The following is a 16,604-nucleotide window of genomic DNA, read 5'->3' on the forward strand; positions in this document are numbered from 1 at the left end:
AGTCACCTTGTCTGAAACCTCGTTTCGTATCGAACGGCTCGGGGAGGTCCTTCCCAATCATGACGGAGCTTTTGGTGTTGCTCAACGTCAACTTACACAGGCGTATTAGTTTTGCGGGGATACCAAATTCAGACACCGCGGCATATAGGCAACTCCTTTTCGTTCTGTCGAAGGCAGCTTTAAAATCGACAAAAAGGTGGTGTGTCTCGATCCTCTTTTCACGGGTCTTCTCCAAGAGTTGGCGCATGGTGAATATCTGGTCAGTTGTGAATTTTCCGGGTCTAAAGCCACACTGATAAGGTCCAATCCGTTTCTTGATGGTTGGCTTTAGTCTTTCACAGACGCTCGATAGAACCTTATAGTCGATATTTAGGAGGCTTATCCCACGGTAATTGGCACAGATTGTGGGATCTCCCTTTTTCTGGATTGGGCAGAGCACACTTCTTCGCCGCCGTATTTAAATAGCTCGGCCGGTAATCTATCGGACCCCGCCGCTTTGTTGTTTTTCAAGCGTTAAATATATATATATTTGGCGTAGGAACCGCTTTAAGCGATTATAGCCGAATCCACCAGAGCGCGCCACTCATTCCTCCTTTTTGCTTTTTGGCGCCAACTGGAAACACCAAGTGAAGCCAGGTCACTTTGCACTTGGTCTTTCCACCGGAGTGGAGGTCGTCCTCTTCCGCGGCTTCCTCCAGCGGGTACTGCATCGAATACTTTCAGAGCTGGAGTGTTTTCTTCCATCCGTACAACATGACCTAGCCAGCGTAGCCGCTGTCTTTTTATTCGCTGAATTATGTCAATGTCGTCGTATAAATCGTACAGCTCATAGTTCCATCGTCTGCGGTATTCGCCGTTGCCAATGTTTAGAGGACCATAAATCTTGCGCAAAACCTTTCTCTCGAAAACCCCAAGAGTCGTCTCATCGGATGTTGTCATCGTCCATGCTTCAGCGCCATACATCAGGACGGGAATAATGAGCGACTTATAGAGTTTGATTTTGGTTCGTCGAGAGAGGACTTTACTTTTCAATTGCCTACTCAGTCCAAAGTAGCACCTGTTGGCAAGAGTGATTCTGCGTTGGATTTCAAGGCTGACATTGTTGGTGTTGTTAATGCTGGTTCCCAGATAAACGAAATTATCTACAACTTCAAAGTTATGACTGTCAACAGTGACGTGGGAGCCAAGACGCGTTAATTGCTTGCACGAAAAATGTATCACGATAATACAGAAGTAACATTAGAGGACGTGGTAGCACAGCTGAAATTTTTGCAGACAGCTACTTCGGGAGTACGAAAACACAAGAGATTCTGTGACATGGAGAAAGATGAAGAGGAGCCTAAACCAGAAGATGTTATATGCGAGGACAATTAGGTAGAGACTACAACACGAGATTTAGCAGATTTGTAGTAGTCCTTCCATTTAAATAAGAGAAAGAGCTTAAGGAGTTCAGAAAGTCGGCGGCTGCATAACTCAACAGTATGGAAGAAAAATATTGCTAACATACCATACTGCAAGGACAATGAAAAAGTGCATGACGTCGTCTGCAATGATTTTGATCTCATGTCTGGTAGTCACACCATTGAAAAATGCAATGAGTTACGCTGGGAATCGATGCGAGCCTTACGTAATGCATGATTTCATCTGAGAAAATGAAATTATTCAAATTGAGGAAACATATTCAGTGAAAACATTGGGGTTACAATGGGAGCCAAAACGGGACCTTCTCAAGTTCAAAACAGCAACCCTACATATAAGAAACATAATCAAACGGACGATATTATCACAATTAACAAAATTATTTGATCCACTCGTGAACGTTCTATACCAAAAATTTACTTTATATAAGGATTATCAAACCTCTGCAGCTCTGCTGAGTTTTATACCGTATATATCGGTTAAGATGTGACATACGTATCTTCAGAAAATTAAGTGGACGTATAATTTATATAACACATACTTACATTGATGTACATTTTCCAGTTCTTGGGTATTTATTGCATCTTCAAAATACGGAATATCTGTGTAATCGAAGTGGTCCACTGAATGTGAAGATGTCGATTTCGACACATCCGGAGAGGTGCCGCTTTTGTAAAAAACTTCATCCAAATCATAAGCTGTTTGTTCGTCTGACATTGATATTGGTTTCTTTGGCGTTGTATTGCCTGCTAATTTTAGGTGGCCAGCATGGCCCACAGGCACTTGAATTTGTAAGCTTGCTGATACAATACCTGATTTATCGAATATATTTGGAGACGATTGTCGTCGATCCACTATGTCAGAATTAGAAGCATTGCTCTTACGGCTATCATGTCGTAACTTTTGTGTCATAGAATGACGACTTGAATGCATACTCCTATAAAAAATAAAAAATTAAAACAATACAAACACTACATTTAAATTCATATAAAACCAGTTTACCGTTTTCCACCATTCGAACCATTTATTGCCGCTTCTGTTACACGACAAGCATCATTATCGTGCATGACAGATTCACGCGTGTACAGACGTTTCGTAGTTGTACTTGGACTGACGCCTACCCCACTGCTAACATTAGAAGAAGATATGTTCGAAGCAGGTGTTGTGGTCATTGGCCATAAGCTTTGTTCCGTACTGTTTAGCGAAGAACAAGAGTTGCCTATATCATCCCTAAAACAATAAAAGTATAAATTAAACTTGCGGCCGTCTGTGAAACTAATTACTTAACAATTTGTTATAATGTTTATTAAAATGATTTGCCTACAATGACGATGACGATGATCATTACGTTATTATCTTACAATCTACGCACTGATTAAACCTTATTAGTGTGGCACCCTGGACCAGATATTCACCATGCGCCAAATCTTAGAAAAGACCTCAGAAAAACAAATCGATTTTAAAACTTCCTTCGATAACACGAAAAGGAACTGCCTCTATGCCACCAAGCCTAGCTTTTACGGTTATGTAAACTGACACTAAATAACACCAGAAGCATAGTTAGAATAGGGAAGGGGCTCTCCGAGCCGTTTGGTAACATACGAGGTTTCAGACTCTTTATCGTGTGATTTCTGGTGAAAATAAGAAGAGCCGCAGAGCAAAATAGACAGGCGGCAGTATTTTACAAATGTGTGGAATAATAAATATGTCCTGTTATCACACAAACAGAGAATGCATTCGCGTCTTGGCTCCCACGTCACTGTTGACAGCCTTAACTTTGAAGTTTTAGATAATCTTGTTTACCTTGGAACCAGCATAAACTACACCTACAATGTCAGCCTCGAAATCCAACGCAGAATCACTCTTGCCAACAGGTGCTACATTGGACTGAGTAGGCAATTTAAAAGTAAAGTTCTCTCTCTACGAACAAAAACCAAAGTCTACAAGTTGCTCATTATTCTCGTCCTACTTTATGGTGTAGAAACATGGACGATGCCAATATCCGATGAGACGGCACTAAGGGTCTTTGAGAGAAAGATTTTTGGTCCTTTGAACATTAACAACGGCGAATTTCGCAGACGTTGGAACGATGAGCTGTATGAGTTATACAACGACATTTACATAGTTCAGCGAATAAAAAGACAGTGCCTACGCTGGCTAAGTCATGAAAGGATTGTAGCGCTCTAGCTTTGAAAATGTTCGATGCAGTACCCGCCTGTGGAAGCTGAGGACGAGAAGACCTCCACTCCATTGGAAGGATCAGGTGGAGAGCGCGCTGGTTTCGCTTCTTCTTCTTCTTGACTGGCGTAGACACCGCTTACGCAGTTATAGCCGAGTCCAAAACAGCGCGCCACGTATCCCTCCTTTTAGCAGTTTGGCGCCAATTGGTTATACAAAGCAAAGCCAGGTCCCTCTCCACCTGGTCCTTCCATCGGAGTGGAGGTCTCCGTCTCCCTCTTCCTCGGCTTCCACCAGCGGGTACTGCATCGAATACTTTCAGAGCTGGAGCACTTTCATCCATTCGAACAACATGACCTAGCCAGCATAGCCGCTGTTTTTTTATTCGCTGGACTATGTCTATGTCGTCGAATAACACATACAGCTCATTGATCCATCGTCTGTGGTATTCGCCGTTGCCAATGTTTAAGGGACCATAAATCTTCTGCAAAACCTTTCTCTCGAAAACTCCTAGTGCCGTCTCATCGGATGTTGACATCGTTCACGCTTCTACACCGTAAAGTAGGACGGGAATGATGAGGGACTTGTAGAGTTTGGTTTTTGTTCGTCGAGAGAGGACTTTACTTTTCAATTGCCTACTTAGTCCATAGTAGCACCTGTTGGCAAGAGTGATTCTGCGTTGGATTATCAAAATTGGGGTATCACATCCGAGGCTGTTTTGTTCTTTTCATTGGGGGGGTGTTTTTATATGGTGGGTCCCAAACCCTACGCACAACCGCGAAGCGGGTTTCGCCTTCTCACTTTAGCTCGCCTCCAAACGGATGTCTGTTGGCTACCCAGAGGATACTTGGTCTAAGACCGGAAGTCGTGAGCTGCTTGAGCCACATGTAAAAGAATCCTGGCCACTCCCAAGTGAATGGCAGTCAGAAACTTTCCTCACTTACGTGAACTTTTACATATGACTCCATCGCTGGTTTCGATTGGCCTACGGAAATTGCATACATACAAACATTTCATACATTGACCCCGACAGAGGAACTGCGCTAGTTACTTGCGGTAGCGAAATGACTGCATACTTACGCATTACTCTTCTTATGAATGTATTAAAATGTTATGACTGAATGTTTGGAGCCTGTGTATGTTTTAAGTTTCTATCTTCTTGCCTAAAACTGTGGACGGGACAGACCTGCCTTTGTACCAACTTTCACAATATTTGAAAATATAAATATGGTCCGCGTGCAATATGTGAATCTTCACATATATTTTTATGATATTTTTTAACTTTATTGTTCGGGTGGTTTACCTTACGCTCTGGATACGTTGCTCGCATATACTATAAAGGTTCTCCGGGCACACGTCCAACATATGGGAGTAGACAATGTCAATTAGTTCGGCCGGCACTTTGAAGATCTCTTCATAGTGATCTATCATAATTCTAAAAGCAATATTTAATTATTTTAAGTATATGTGCTAAGTAGCTTGCCAATTATAAATATACCTTATTATATTTATGGCATCATTCATCGACTCCTGTTCGATGCTGTTTCCACATGTTACTACATCCGATGAAGAGAGGTTTGTTAAATTTGTACGCAGTATGTTAGGCGCAAAGACCGTTGCCAGATTGTTGCTATCCATTTTGTTACCGCACACCTGTACATTGCCACCGTGACCGGTAATGTCGTCTGAGCATGACGCGACTCTTGCTAAAAACTTTAATAAGATATAGAGCGTATCGCGATGGGCCACAGGGAGCAGTTTCACTAAATGTGATATTGCTTCCAATTGTAAACGCCGGTTACGTATTCCTATAAATATAAAATACGTTTAAGTACTAAAGCAAAAGCGCCACGCAAATTTCTCATTACTTTGAGTTTCTAAAAATGCTTTATACAGACCGCTGCACAGCAAAGGCTCAGGGAGATCGCGCAGGAATTCCTTTAATAACGTTGCTACATCGTGCGGACAAGTTTCGTTGCGTATATCAGTGACAATATTCTTGTCAAATTCCTCACGCATCTAAAACCAACAACAAAATTAAGCGATCTTTTAGGTTCATATATATACGACTATAATAAATCATATCTTTTAGTATAAAGTAACCAAGTTAAGGGATTAAGTGAGTTACAAAATTTGGAAAAAAATTATTTGTCTTATTATATAATATTGCACTATTTAATAAGACAAATATTATATTTTAAAATATTATCCAAAAATATCTAATCGATCCGCGTAAAAACGTAGGAGACCTTTGACAATATCTCGAAAAGTTATAAAGCGATTTTGTTCAAATTTTGTACACAGCTTGGAAATAATATTATCTGGTTAATAAACTAAGGACTTTTTATAACTATTTTTTTCGCGGCAATATATGGCGAACATTTTACTACAACGGTGAGCTTTTTGTCGAAATTCTTTCAAAAATACAAATTGTAATATTTTTCTTTTTTCCTACGTTCATTAACTAGTTTTATCCATTTTATAACGAAATATTGCTACTTTTTGATTTTGGATAAATCAATAAAGAGTTATGCAGTCCACGACAATACCTGATCTCTTTATACTCTCGCAACAAAAGTTGCTTAGAGAGTATTATAGTTTTGTTCACATAACGGTTGTTTGTAAGTCATAAAACTAAACGAGTTAGATATAGGGTTATATATATCAAAATGATCAGGGTGACGAGACGATTCAAAATCCGGATGTCTGTCTGTCCGTCCGTGCAACGGATAACTTGAGTAAAAATTGAGATATCTTAAAGAAACTTGGAACACACGTTCCTTGGGACCGTGAGGGTTGCTTTCGAAAATAGGCGAAATCGGACCACTGCCACGCCCACAAAATGGCGAAAACCGAAAACACATAAAGTGTCATAACTAAGCCATAAATAAAGTTATAAAAGTAAAATTTGGAACAAAGGACCGCACTAGGAAGGGGCATATTTGGATGTAATTCTTTTGGGGAAATGGGCGTGGCCCCTCCCTCAAATCGGTTATTTGTATATATTTCGCAAACCAATGAAGCTATATAAACCAAACTTTCTGCAGTCGGTTCTCTTACGTACCCCACCACACACCATTAAAACAGCTGAAATCGGATAATAACCACGCCCACCTCCCACACAAAGGTTAGATTGACAATTACAAAAAGTATGTTATCTGACTAACGAAAAACGTCAGAAACACTATTTACAATTTTACAGAAGAAATTGCAGAAGGAAGCTCCATTCAGATTTTTTTACAAAATGGAAAATGGGCGTGGCATCGCCCACTTATGGGTCAAAAACCATATCTGAGGAACTACTCGACCGATTCGAATGAAATTCGGTATATAATATTTTCTTGACACCCTGATGACACGTGTGGAAAATGGATGAAATCGGTTTAAAACTATGAAAACCTCCCATATAATTCAATTTTGAATGCCATCTCATTCCTTCACTTTATAAGATATACATAAGGAACCAATGAAGATAGCGAAAAAAAAATTTACACAAATACTGTATATGATCTGTGGTATCACTTGTGAAAATATTGTCGGATCTGTAACTTTTCAAAGCCCCGAATATCGAACATAAAAAATTCAGTACCCCATGGTAGTTGTTCACCGAAATTTTCGGTAAATCTCTCAGGTATCTTAATTTAATTCATAGGAAATATTTTTCTTCTAATAGTGTGTCTCTGTACCAGAAATGGTTAATATCGGGTCATAACTTCACCTAGCTCTCATATACCTAATTATAGGATTTTCAAATTGGGTCAAATTGTGTGTTATCTTAATAAAAATATATCAATAAATTGCGAGAGTATAAAATGTTCGTTTGCACCCGAACTTAGTCTTTCCTTACTTGTTTAAATTCAAATTTCACAAAATACCGCTTAAATATATATCTTTGATATGCTAAATTTTATAAATGAATTACATTTATCTACCATCTTAGTGGTATGTTAAAACAATTTGGGAAATTGTATGTATTACCTGTTTAACACGCTTCTTCGATGTGCTCACACGAAATAGTCCAACCTTGTGTAAACCGTGCTCTTCTAGATATTTTATGCATGATGTTATAAAAGTAGGCACTTGCAAAGTAATATTAGCCAGTTCGCTGTGCTCTTTAAAATAAGCAGGATCATGCAGATCCAAGTCTTGACTGTGACGCCTTACATCCGATTGGCTGCGTGACATCTGCATCTGCACAGATGTCGATTTTGACAGGCTGGAAAAATAGCCAGAACCCGATTTGGTACTACCCGCTCCACCATTGTGCGAGTTGTTATCACTAGTTTGTGGCGTCGCCAAAGAGAATGTGCTTGAAGGCAAGCTTTCATAAGAACGCACCTACATAAATATATTCAGTACTTGTACCGTTAAATGCCTAAAGCTTATTTTTTCTATTGTGGAAAATTTGTTTTCTTACATTTTCATGTAGCTTATTTGTTGAGTCATTCCCACCACCACCACGAAATAGTGCTGCTATCGAATTACGTGAGCCACGGTCAGACGATGCCTTCAAATTGCTGCCGCGTTTCTTATCATTGTTCACACAACATTCCAAAGTGTTGCCAAATATACCGTGCCCACCTTGTTATTGCATAGGAAAATAAAAGAATGCTTAATAAATGGTGAATTTGATGTTTGAAATGCAGACATACTTTGATCCTCTTTTTTACTAATGTCAAAGAAACTGGTAGTCATCGCTTTCTTCTTTGCCAGCACCCTGCGCTTCTGCGGCTTACTTTCTTGATCTATATGTAATAGTAAATATCAAATTAAAATAAATAGTTAGCTCTTCATATAACTAGCTTAGATTATTTTAAGTTTAGTGGGTAGATCTCAGCAACTGTAGAGAGTCTCTCATTTAACTAAGTTTAACGTATTTGCGGACTAGATTAAGTGAAGTTATTTCAATTTTGCACTTCGAACAATTATGCATTGACAAGCTTCAAGTAGATAAGCGCAAATTATTGATAATTGATGGAGCGTGAATTGCTTAGTACGCTGACGTAGTTGGGCGGGATTCAGCGGTTGAAAACAAGCGTATTTTTGCATATTTTGTTTTAAATATATATGAACATATATTTCATTTACAAAAATTTATCATATCAAAGTTACATATCTAAACAGTAATTTATGACATTATTATTTAAAAATTAATGGATAAATCTAGTTAATGAACGAAGGAAAAAATATTCAATTTTTAAGGGATTTTTAACCAAAAATTAACTTTTTTGGTTAAATTCTGGCCATATATTGGCGCGAAAAAATATATGTAATAAAAATAAAAAGGGCAATTGAAATTTTGAAACCCACCTAACCGCTTAAGCCTTATTCGTATATTAATTTTATTATTAAAGGACGAATATCTCAATGCGACGCTGTCGCTGACGAAAAGATTTATATGAAACATACTATACATTTAACAAAAAATTAAATCAAAAATTCTGTTAGTTCTTACATCAGATATATATTATTATGCCTTCAAGCCAGTTAAACAAATTAAAATTGGATTTGTTAATTTTTTTAAACTTATTAGCGATATTAGTTTAGTGTACAGTACATTTCTGCGTACTTAATGAGACATCAACTCCAATATTAAGTTCGCTTATCTTTTCAATCGCAACTCGTTTTAGAATTTTCGCTTCAATATCCGTGAGATTTTGCAAGCAAGAATCTTGTATAAGTAAACGATCACCATTATCTGAAGTCCAAGTGTATTTTTCCTGAAAAAATTGGAATAATCAATTACACAACAAATTTAAATGCCTTATTATACTCTCGCAACAAAGTTGCTATTTTATTAACAATATTTCGGAATGTTTGTCGTATACTAAATTTACTAAATTGCAAAAAGTTTTATGTTTAAAAGGCTGGAGAACACGTTCAAAAAGTATGTTTAATAGAATTGGTGTTTCATATCCACCAAAAAAGTTTTCGGTTAAGAAAAATGTTTTCTTTTGGGAACGGCTCATAAACAAATTTTATGCCATTAGTGAGAATACTGATTGAATTGAGATTATTTGAGGTTTGTTTTCTTATTTTTTTTATTCTTTAGATATACAATATGTATATGGCCTAAAGGAATTTTATTCTATTGTTGAAGCGAATTTTTTAGGCAGTGAATAATTTAAGAAATTTTAATTAATACATAAATTTGCAAGCAGTTTAAATTGCTCGGCTTACCGCTGGCGCCCATTTCGGTATTGCTGCATGCGTATTCGGTCGTGACTGACTTTTTGAACGGCTTTTAAGTATTTTACGCGTGACAAACTGTCCGACATTGGAAGATGATTTTGATTTCTGCATTGCTGCGCTCAAACTTGCATCCTTCGTTGCAGCTGAAAATTGATAAATTAAAACAAAAAGTTCTTACTTTTGTTAATAAAAATAGCGGAGCATATACACCCAAATCTTTCCGATCCTCCGTTTATGCAACTGTATATAATTACTTTTTACAAAACTGTAAAAAATGCAAATAAATACCGACGATAAACTGCGGACTACAATAATACACGGGAACTGCAGTAAGACATTTAAGGGGTTACATCTACTTAAAATTAAAAGAAAAAAAAAACAATTATTTTATTTAATTTTCGTAAATTTTCAAGTCAATCTGACTTGTTGTTATTTTTGAAGTTACACGCATAATTGAAACGACGCGTCAGAGCATTTGAAAATAGTAAGCCGGTGTGGCGTCTTGTTTTTCTCAAAACTGCGTTTTGAAAGTCGGTGACCAAGATTTCTCACGCCTTTGCCCAATATAACGGTTTAAGACGAAATTATTGTAACTACCAAAAATTCGTGTATAAAAAAAAACAATTTTTAGCGGTATTAAAAAAGCTTCGTTTAAGTACTAGAACATATAGTTCAGAAGCCTGTGTAAAAATTTGAGACTAATCGATGGCTAAACCGAAGCTTTTTTAATACCGCTAAAAATTGTTTTTTTTTATACACGAATTTTTGGTAGTTACAATAATTTCGTCTTAAACCGTTATATTGGGCAAAGGCGTGATCATGCGTTGGTTTAGTCTATTCTCACATTACGGTTGAACAATTTGCAATCCCGCCTTTTAAGTGTACCAAGTAATATTCGAGTAGTCTTGTAAGCCAAGAAGCCACGCATAGACCAGGTTTGGTCGTTTGAGATATCAAATGGAGTGCCGTCACGTAGTCAATGAGGAGTAGTCATATTTTATCATGTCAGCTCAAATTCTAAAATGTTATGTGGTTTCACTAACGATACCTCTTCACGCTCTTATACTGTGAGCGCCAAAATGCTTGAACTGTAGTACAGAAATGCCAGTGTAGTACAAGCGCACAAGCGATGCTCCATTGTTTCACAGGCACCTTGCTTTGGCATTTCCTGCAGTGTTATGTCAGCACCATCTTATAGACGTGCGCCGCCACCAAACTGTGACCAGTGAGTATGCCGATGTTCTTACATTTCCGTCTATCGAGCGTCAGTAAGAATTTTGATCTATCGCCTTACACACAACTTTAGCGGTTTTGCAACCCGGTAGATGCTTCCAACGCGTTTTGAACTTTCTTGCTTCGTGCATGGACTTTCACAAGTCGGAAAGGTTTTCAGATGAAAGTTTTACACTCCTCTTGGCAATCTCATTATAAAAGTACTAAGTGATTACCACCATTGCGCACAAATACCACGCCACTGTCTCGTTGGATTTTCCCTTTAAGATTCTTCATTTAAGAAGTTTCTTATCACTTTGTTTAATTTGAAAAGTATTTTTCAAAGTCACTAACCAAATAGTCGAACGCTAATAATTAATTATAATAAAATTCAAATTTGATAGCTATCATTAAACGTACGCTGTAAGCTGTGCTTCGTCTTTTCTGACGTAGATAGCGCTTACGCAGTTATAGCCGATTAACAACAACGCGCCATTAGTTTGAAGCTGAAGGCTGCTCCTTCTCCACCTGATCTTTCCAACGGCGTAGTGTAGTGCTTTCGTCAACATGCCCAGCCAACTTAGACGCTGTATTTTTATTCGTAGTACTATGTATAGTCATCGTATAATTTATACATCCCATCATTTCTTCGCCCATTAATCTTCTCTCGACAACTCCAAGTGCAGTCTCAACGGCTGTTAACATCGTCCACGCTTCCGCGCCTTAAAGTAGGACGGCAATGATGAGTGACTTCTAGAGTTTGAATTTTGTTCGTCGAGTTAGGACTTTGCTTTTCAATTGCCCACTCAGTTTAAAGTAGCACGTGTTAGCATGAGTGATCCTGCGCTGAATTTCTAGGCTGACATTGATGGTGTTGTTGATGTTGGTTCCAAGGTAGACAAGATTATCTATAATGTTATGACTGTCAATAGTGACGTGAGAGCCAGGACGCAAATGCTCTCACTGTTTGGGTTTCCGAGACTGGAAAAAGCAGAAGTAACGGCGCAGTTGTTGTGTCCATTGATATCGATATCATCAGCTTTACACACTTATAGAAGATTGTACCTTCTATATTTAGCGCTGCAGCTCATATTATTTCATCTCCAGCGACAGTTTAAAGAAAAAACACGATAGTGCGTCACTCTGTCTGAAACCTCGTTTGATATCGAACAGCTCGGGGAGGTCCTTACCGATACTGCCGTCGCTTTTGGTGTTGCTTAACGTCATTTGTATACATACAGTTCTTCAAATACAAAATTTGTGTTTATTGGCTTTCACAACAAGTTATGAATAATTCTCATTTAGCGGTCTATTCATAAAAATGCACTTTGGTTTGATTTTATTTGTGTTAAAATTTACGTTTTATAAAAATAATTTCATTAATTTAATTTTGTTACTTACATTTAACAAGAATGTTTATGTTAATTATTATTTTGTTTTGTAAATAATCCAAAGATGATGAGTTTCAAGTGCATGTATGCATGCACATGTGTATCTATATATACGTGTAGCGGTTTCTGGCGTATTAGAAGTATGAATACATTGCTGTTGACGCAAAAAAAACATTTTTTTCCGTTTTGCGCTTCGTTCGTTAGTTGCCGCAATTTTTTTTTAATTTGCATGCCGGCCTATTGGCCATACAATTTTGAAATATATGTACACACAAGTCTATGTACCATATAACATTTGTATACACACACATGTGTGCATGTGTGCATACAGTCGAACAATCGTACATACACAATTGATGGGTATATGGGAAGTTTAAACACACGTTCGAAATTTTTCTTGCTGCTCATGTTTTTGTTGACCGTCAAAAAAACTAGTCAATTGGGTGCTTAGTAAATGCTTTGAATATTTCAATATTTCTCTGTTATAGTTAGCTTGGCACAAAGGATTTTCATTTTGTTCACCTTGTTGTTTTTGTTTACTACAGCTGGTTGGTAGTTATTTTTATTAAACTTTATTTTCAAGGAAAAGAATAATAATTTTAAATTTTAACTGATTGGTGTACGTACGAAAAGGGGACAGTATAAATATGTGTACCGGTAACGTAAATGTCAGTGCTGCAATAGCTAGACTAGACCAAAAATTTTTTTTGCTAACGTATTGGTACATTTGACTGTATGAAAACACGACATTCATGTGTCTATCTACAACGAGGCTTCTCATGCTATATCAGCATATGGCATACATACAAAATTTTGTTGCTTCTAAACATATTCGAGAGTTATTGTAACTAAAATAATCAAACATATTTGATTAGATCTCCTCTTTTTGTTGTAATAGAAAGAATATGCGTCGCACTGTAACACTTCTATCCATGTGTTTGCCTCACGGCAGTGATGGAATACTCCCAACTCAACGTGGACTAATAGTTTAAGGCCCTGTGTTCACCCTTGGAACTTTGGGAAAATATATAACAGTTGTCGCAAACACTTTCCTTTCAAAATGTAGCAGTAATTATATAATTTCTATATATACGGATTTCTATCACAAGTGGTTTACAAATATTGAATATTACTTATAAACTAATTTCAAAGTATTTTCCAAAAATTGTTTGTTTGTAACCCCAGAAATATTCTTTGGAAATAAAGGGTGATCCATTTCGAGGTTCCCTAATTTTTCAAAGAAAACAAGTAAGGAACTCGCAATTTATTTATTTAACTCTATTTATATTATATAATACCCGATTTGACCCACATATTCGTCATATATATTGTATAAATTCCATTGAAAGTTGGAAACCATAATATTAGGTTAGAAGCACCGAGGTCCTCGTGTTCGATATATGGGGCATTAAAAACCTATAGTCCGATTTCGGCGATTTTTAGAATGGGGCTGCGACACTATAAACATAGCATTTGTGCAAAGTTCTGCACCGATATCTTCACTAGTGCTTACTTTATATATAAAGTAAACGATTCAGATCGTCTTCAAAGTTCTGGTATATAGGAAGTAGGCGTAGTTGTGAAGCGATTTGGCCAATTTTCACAACATATTATTGGGAACCAAGTTGCTATTACAAACCAAGTTTTATTGAAATCGGTCGAGTAGTTCTTGAGATATGGTTTTTGACCCATAAGTGGGCGACACCACGCCCATTTTCCATTTTGTAAAAAAATCTGAGTGCAGCTTCCATCTGCCATTTCTTATGTGAAATTTAGTGTTTCTGACGTTTTTCGTTAGTGAGTTAACCCACTTTTAGTAATTTGCAACCTAACCTTTGTATGGGAGGTGGGCGTGGTTATTATCCGATTTATTTCATTTTTGGACTGTATTAAGAAATTGCTAAAAAAAACGACTGCAGAAAGTTTGGTTTTTATAGCTCTATTGGTTTCCGAGATATGTACAAAAAACCTAATTGGGGGCGGGGCCACGCCCACCTCCCCAAAAAAATTACTTCCACATATGCCCCTTCCCAATGCGATCTTTCATACAAAATTTTATTTCCATAGCTTTATTTATGGCTTAGTTATGGCACTTTATGTGTTTTCAGTTTTCGCCACTTTGTGGGCGTGGCAGTGGTCCGATTTTGCTCATTTTCGAAAGCAACCTTCCTATGGTGCCAAGAAATAAATCTCAATAAATCAATTGATTGCTGCGATCGGTGGCAAGTGGAGCCTTATGACAGCTTGACACGACTCACGCGTGAGCTGTCAAAAGAAGCCTGTTGAAAAAAGTACCTCTACTTGGATCACCCTTTATAATAGTTTTGTTCACATAACGGTTGTTTGAGTCAACGAAAACTAAACGAATTAGTAGTCATCCAGTTGTAGCAGAACCGCCTTAGTACGTTGACTACGTCAAATAATACGCCAACCAGACTTCAGACGCAGACAGCTTCAGGCATGCCTTAAAAGCCATTCACAGTGGAGCTATTAACACTAATTATGAAAAAGATGACGAGACGAGGGTTGGTATTTCAAATGGGCAAAAGAGAACCATTGCCACGCCTACAAAATGGCGTTAACAGAAAAGCTATGAAGTGATATAACTAAGCCATAAATAAAGCTATGAGGGACAAAAGAATAGTATGTTTGCATTTACATTTTTTTGAAATATCTCGAAAACTGAATAAGCTACATAAAACAAACTTACTGCTCACATTTCCTTTAGCATCCGTCTATACACCATGTAAATTGGTGAAATAATAATAAAATAACGAAATTAACGATAAATCTATCAGACATTGTAAAGAAATTCGGTGGAAACCATTTGCTTCTTATATGTGTCTCAGTATCAAAAATTTGTGAAATCGGGTCATAATTTCCCTTAGCTCCCATATATCTAATATAAGAGTTTTTAAATACGCGGTGGCCTTTATACCGTATATATCGGTTAATATGTGCGTTATCTTAGCAAAATTTAGTGAACGAATAGTCTTGGATGTAATGTAGCTTGGTGGCGAGAATGAGTAAAACCAGTCTATGAATTACCGCAGCCCCCATATATTATACATACTTATATGGTTTAAACTGTACGTTCTCGTAAAAAAATTACATAAATAAATTGCGAGCGTATAAATTGTTCGGTTACACCCGATACTTCTTGATTTATTTATTCACGGGAAAAGTGGTTGTTTTAGATAAAGACGTAAGTCTATGTCAAACTACGATCTTTATTCAAATAAGTTCCTTTTTCTATTGTAAAGATTAGATGTAGATTTCGTAATTGTTCTATTATAAATTCGTCACAAGAAGCAGTGCCGGAGCGAAGCTGAAAACCATGTATGCAGAGGAAGACTATTTTAAATCAAGATACATAAATGTATCTTCAATAAATAAATTAATAAAAGGTATTTGATTAGTATTGAGAACACTGGTGTGGGTATTAGTTTTTATGAAAGTATTTTTGAGATACGGCCATTAGCTTGTTTAATCTATAATACTACTATAAAGAAGAAATATTTGTATGTATGTTTGTAATGAATAAACTCAAAAACTACTGCGCTGGTTATGGCCGAGTAACATAGGCTATATTTATTGCTAGACAATATTAGAAAGGCACGATCGCTGATAGAACAAATGTATATTATACAATATTAAATAACATATCAATATCTACAATTAGTATACATATTATAGTTATGTCATAATAAGTGATTTCATTTAAAAAATATATTTAAATACCACCGCTATAAAAGTACGTTTATTGATTGCTTTCGCACGTGTTGCCACTTTGAAAATTTTGTAGAAATGAGCAATGATCGGAACTAATATTCAGTTATTTTCAGAACTAAATCTATCTTATTTTAATTTTTTCAGTAAATAATATATTCTACTATTTAACTATCCAAACAGCGCAGCGACTCGAGTATTTCTTATGATTTTTCAATTACATTTTTATAGCTATTAAGCAAATAATTTAGAACATTGTAACAAAGTAGTTTAATCTAGATCGCAATCGTGAGTACGTACTTCAGAGTCGAGTACGGAGCGTGTATAGCGGCTTGAAGAACAAAATATTAGAAACATACAAGCTCGCACTAGGGAGTCGGAACTCTGAGCGTTGTCAACGCTTCATAATCAAAGAGAAAGACAACGGACATCAAAGACTAGAGGTCGTAATCAAGTTTTAGCTCATTACAAAAAAATATAATT

The 16,604-nt window shown here is 36.9% G+C and overlaps 2 protein-coding genes across 6 annotated transcripts in view; one reads left to right on the plus strand and one right to left on the minus strand.

Moving 5' to 3' along the window:
• Positions 1–16,604, minus strand: part of LOC105219316 (uncharacterized) — a 60,476-nt gene that overhangs the window by 11,626 nt on the left and 32,246 nt on the right. For all 5 annotated transcript variants that reach the window (XR_008472184.1, XM_054235634.1, XM_054235637.1 and 2 more), the window contains exons 3-12: positions 9,778–9,932; positions 9,167–9,317; positions 8,250–8,342; positions 8,015–8,178; positions 7,576–7,935; positions 5,466–5,616; positions 5,096–5,405; positions 4,901–5,032; positions 2,422–2,649; positions 1,965–2,356 (exon numbers count right to left, since the gene is read on the minus strand). Coding sequence is in view for 4 of the 5 variants with exons in the window: in XM_054235634.1 (XP_054091609.1) it covers positions 1,965–2,356; positions 2,422–2,649; positions 4,901–5,032; positions 5,096–5,405; positions 5,466–5,616; positions 7,576–7,935; positions 8,015–8,178; positions 8,250–8,342; positions 9,167–9,317; positions 9,778–9,932 (2,136 nt within the window). In the remaining variant the exon portion in view is untranslated. The remainder of the gene's footprint in view (positions 1–1,964; positions 2,357–2,421; positions 2,650–4,900; positions 5,033–5,095; positions 5,406–5,465; positions 5,617–7,575; positions 7,936–8,014; positions 8,179–8,249; positions 8,343–9,166; positions 9,318–9,777; positions 9,933–16,604) is intronic.
• Positions 14,796–16,604, plus strand: part of LOC105220274 (zwei Ig domain protein zig-8) — a 101,332-nt gene continuing 99,523 nt past the window's right edge. The window contains exon 1 of the mRNA XM_054235642.1: positions 14,796–15,597. The gene's annotated coding sequence lies outside the window, so the exon portion shown is untranslated. The remainder of the gene's footprint in view (positions 15,598–16,604) is intronic.

This window comes from Zeugodacus cucurbitae, chromosome X (genome assembly GCF_028554725.1).
Source record: "Zeugodacus cucurbitae isolate PBARC_wt_2022May chromosome X, idZeuCucr1.2, whole genome shotgun sequence".
In the NCBI taxonomy this organism is placed as follows: Eukaryota; Metazoa; Arthropoda; class Insecta; order Diptera; family Tephritidae; genus Zeugodacus; species Zeugodacus cucurbitae.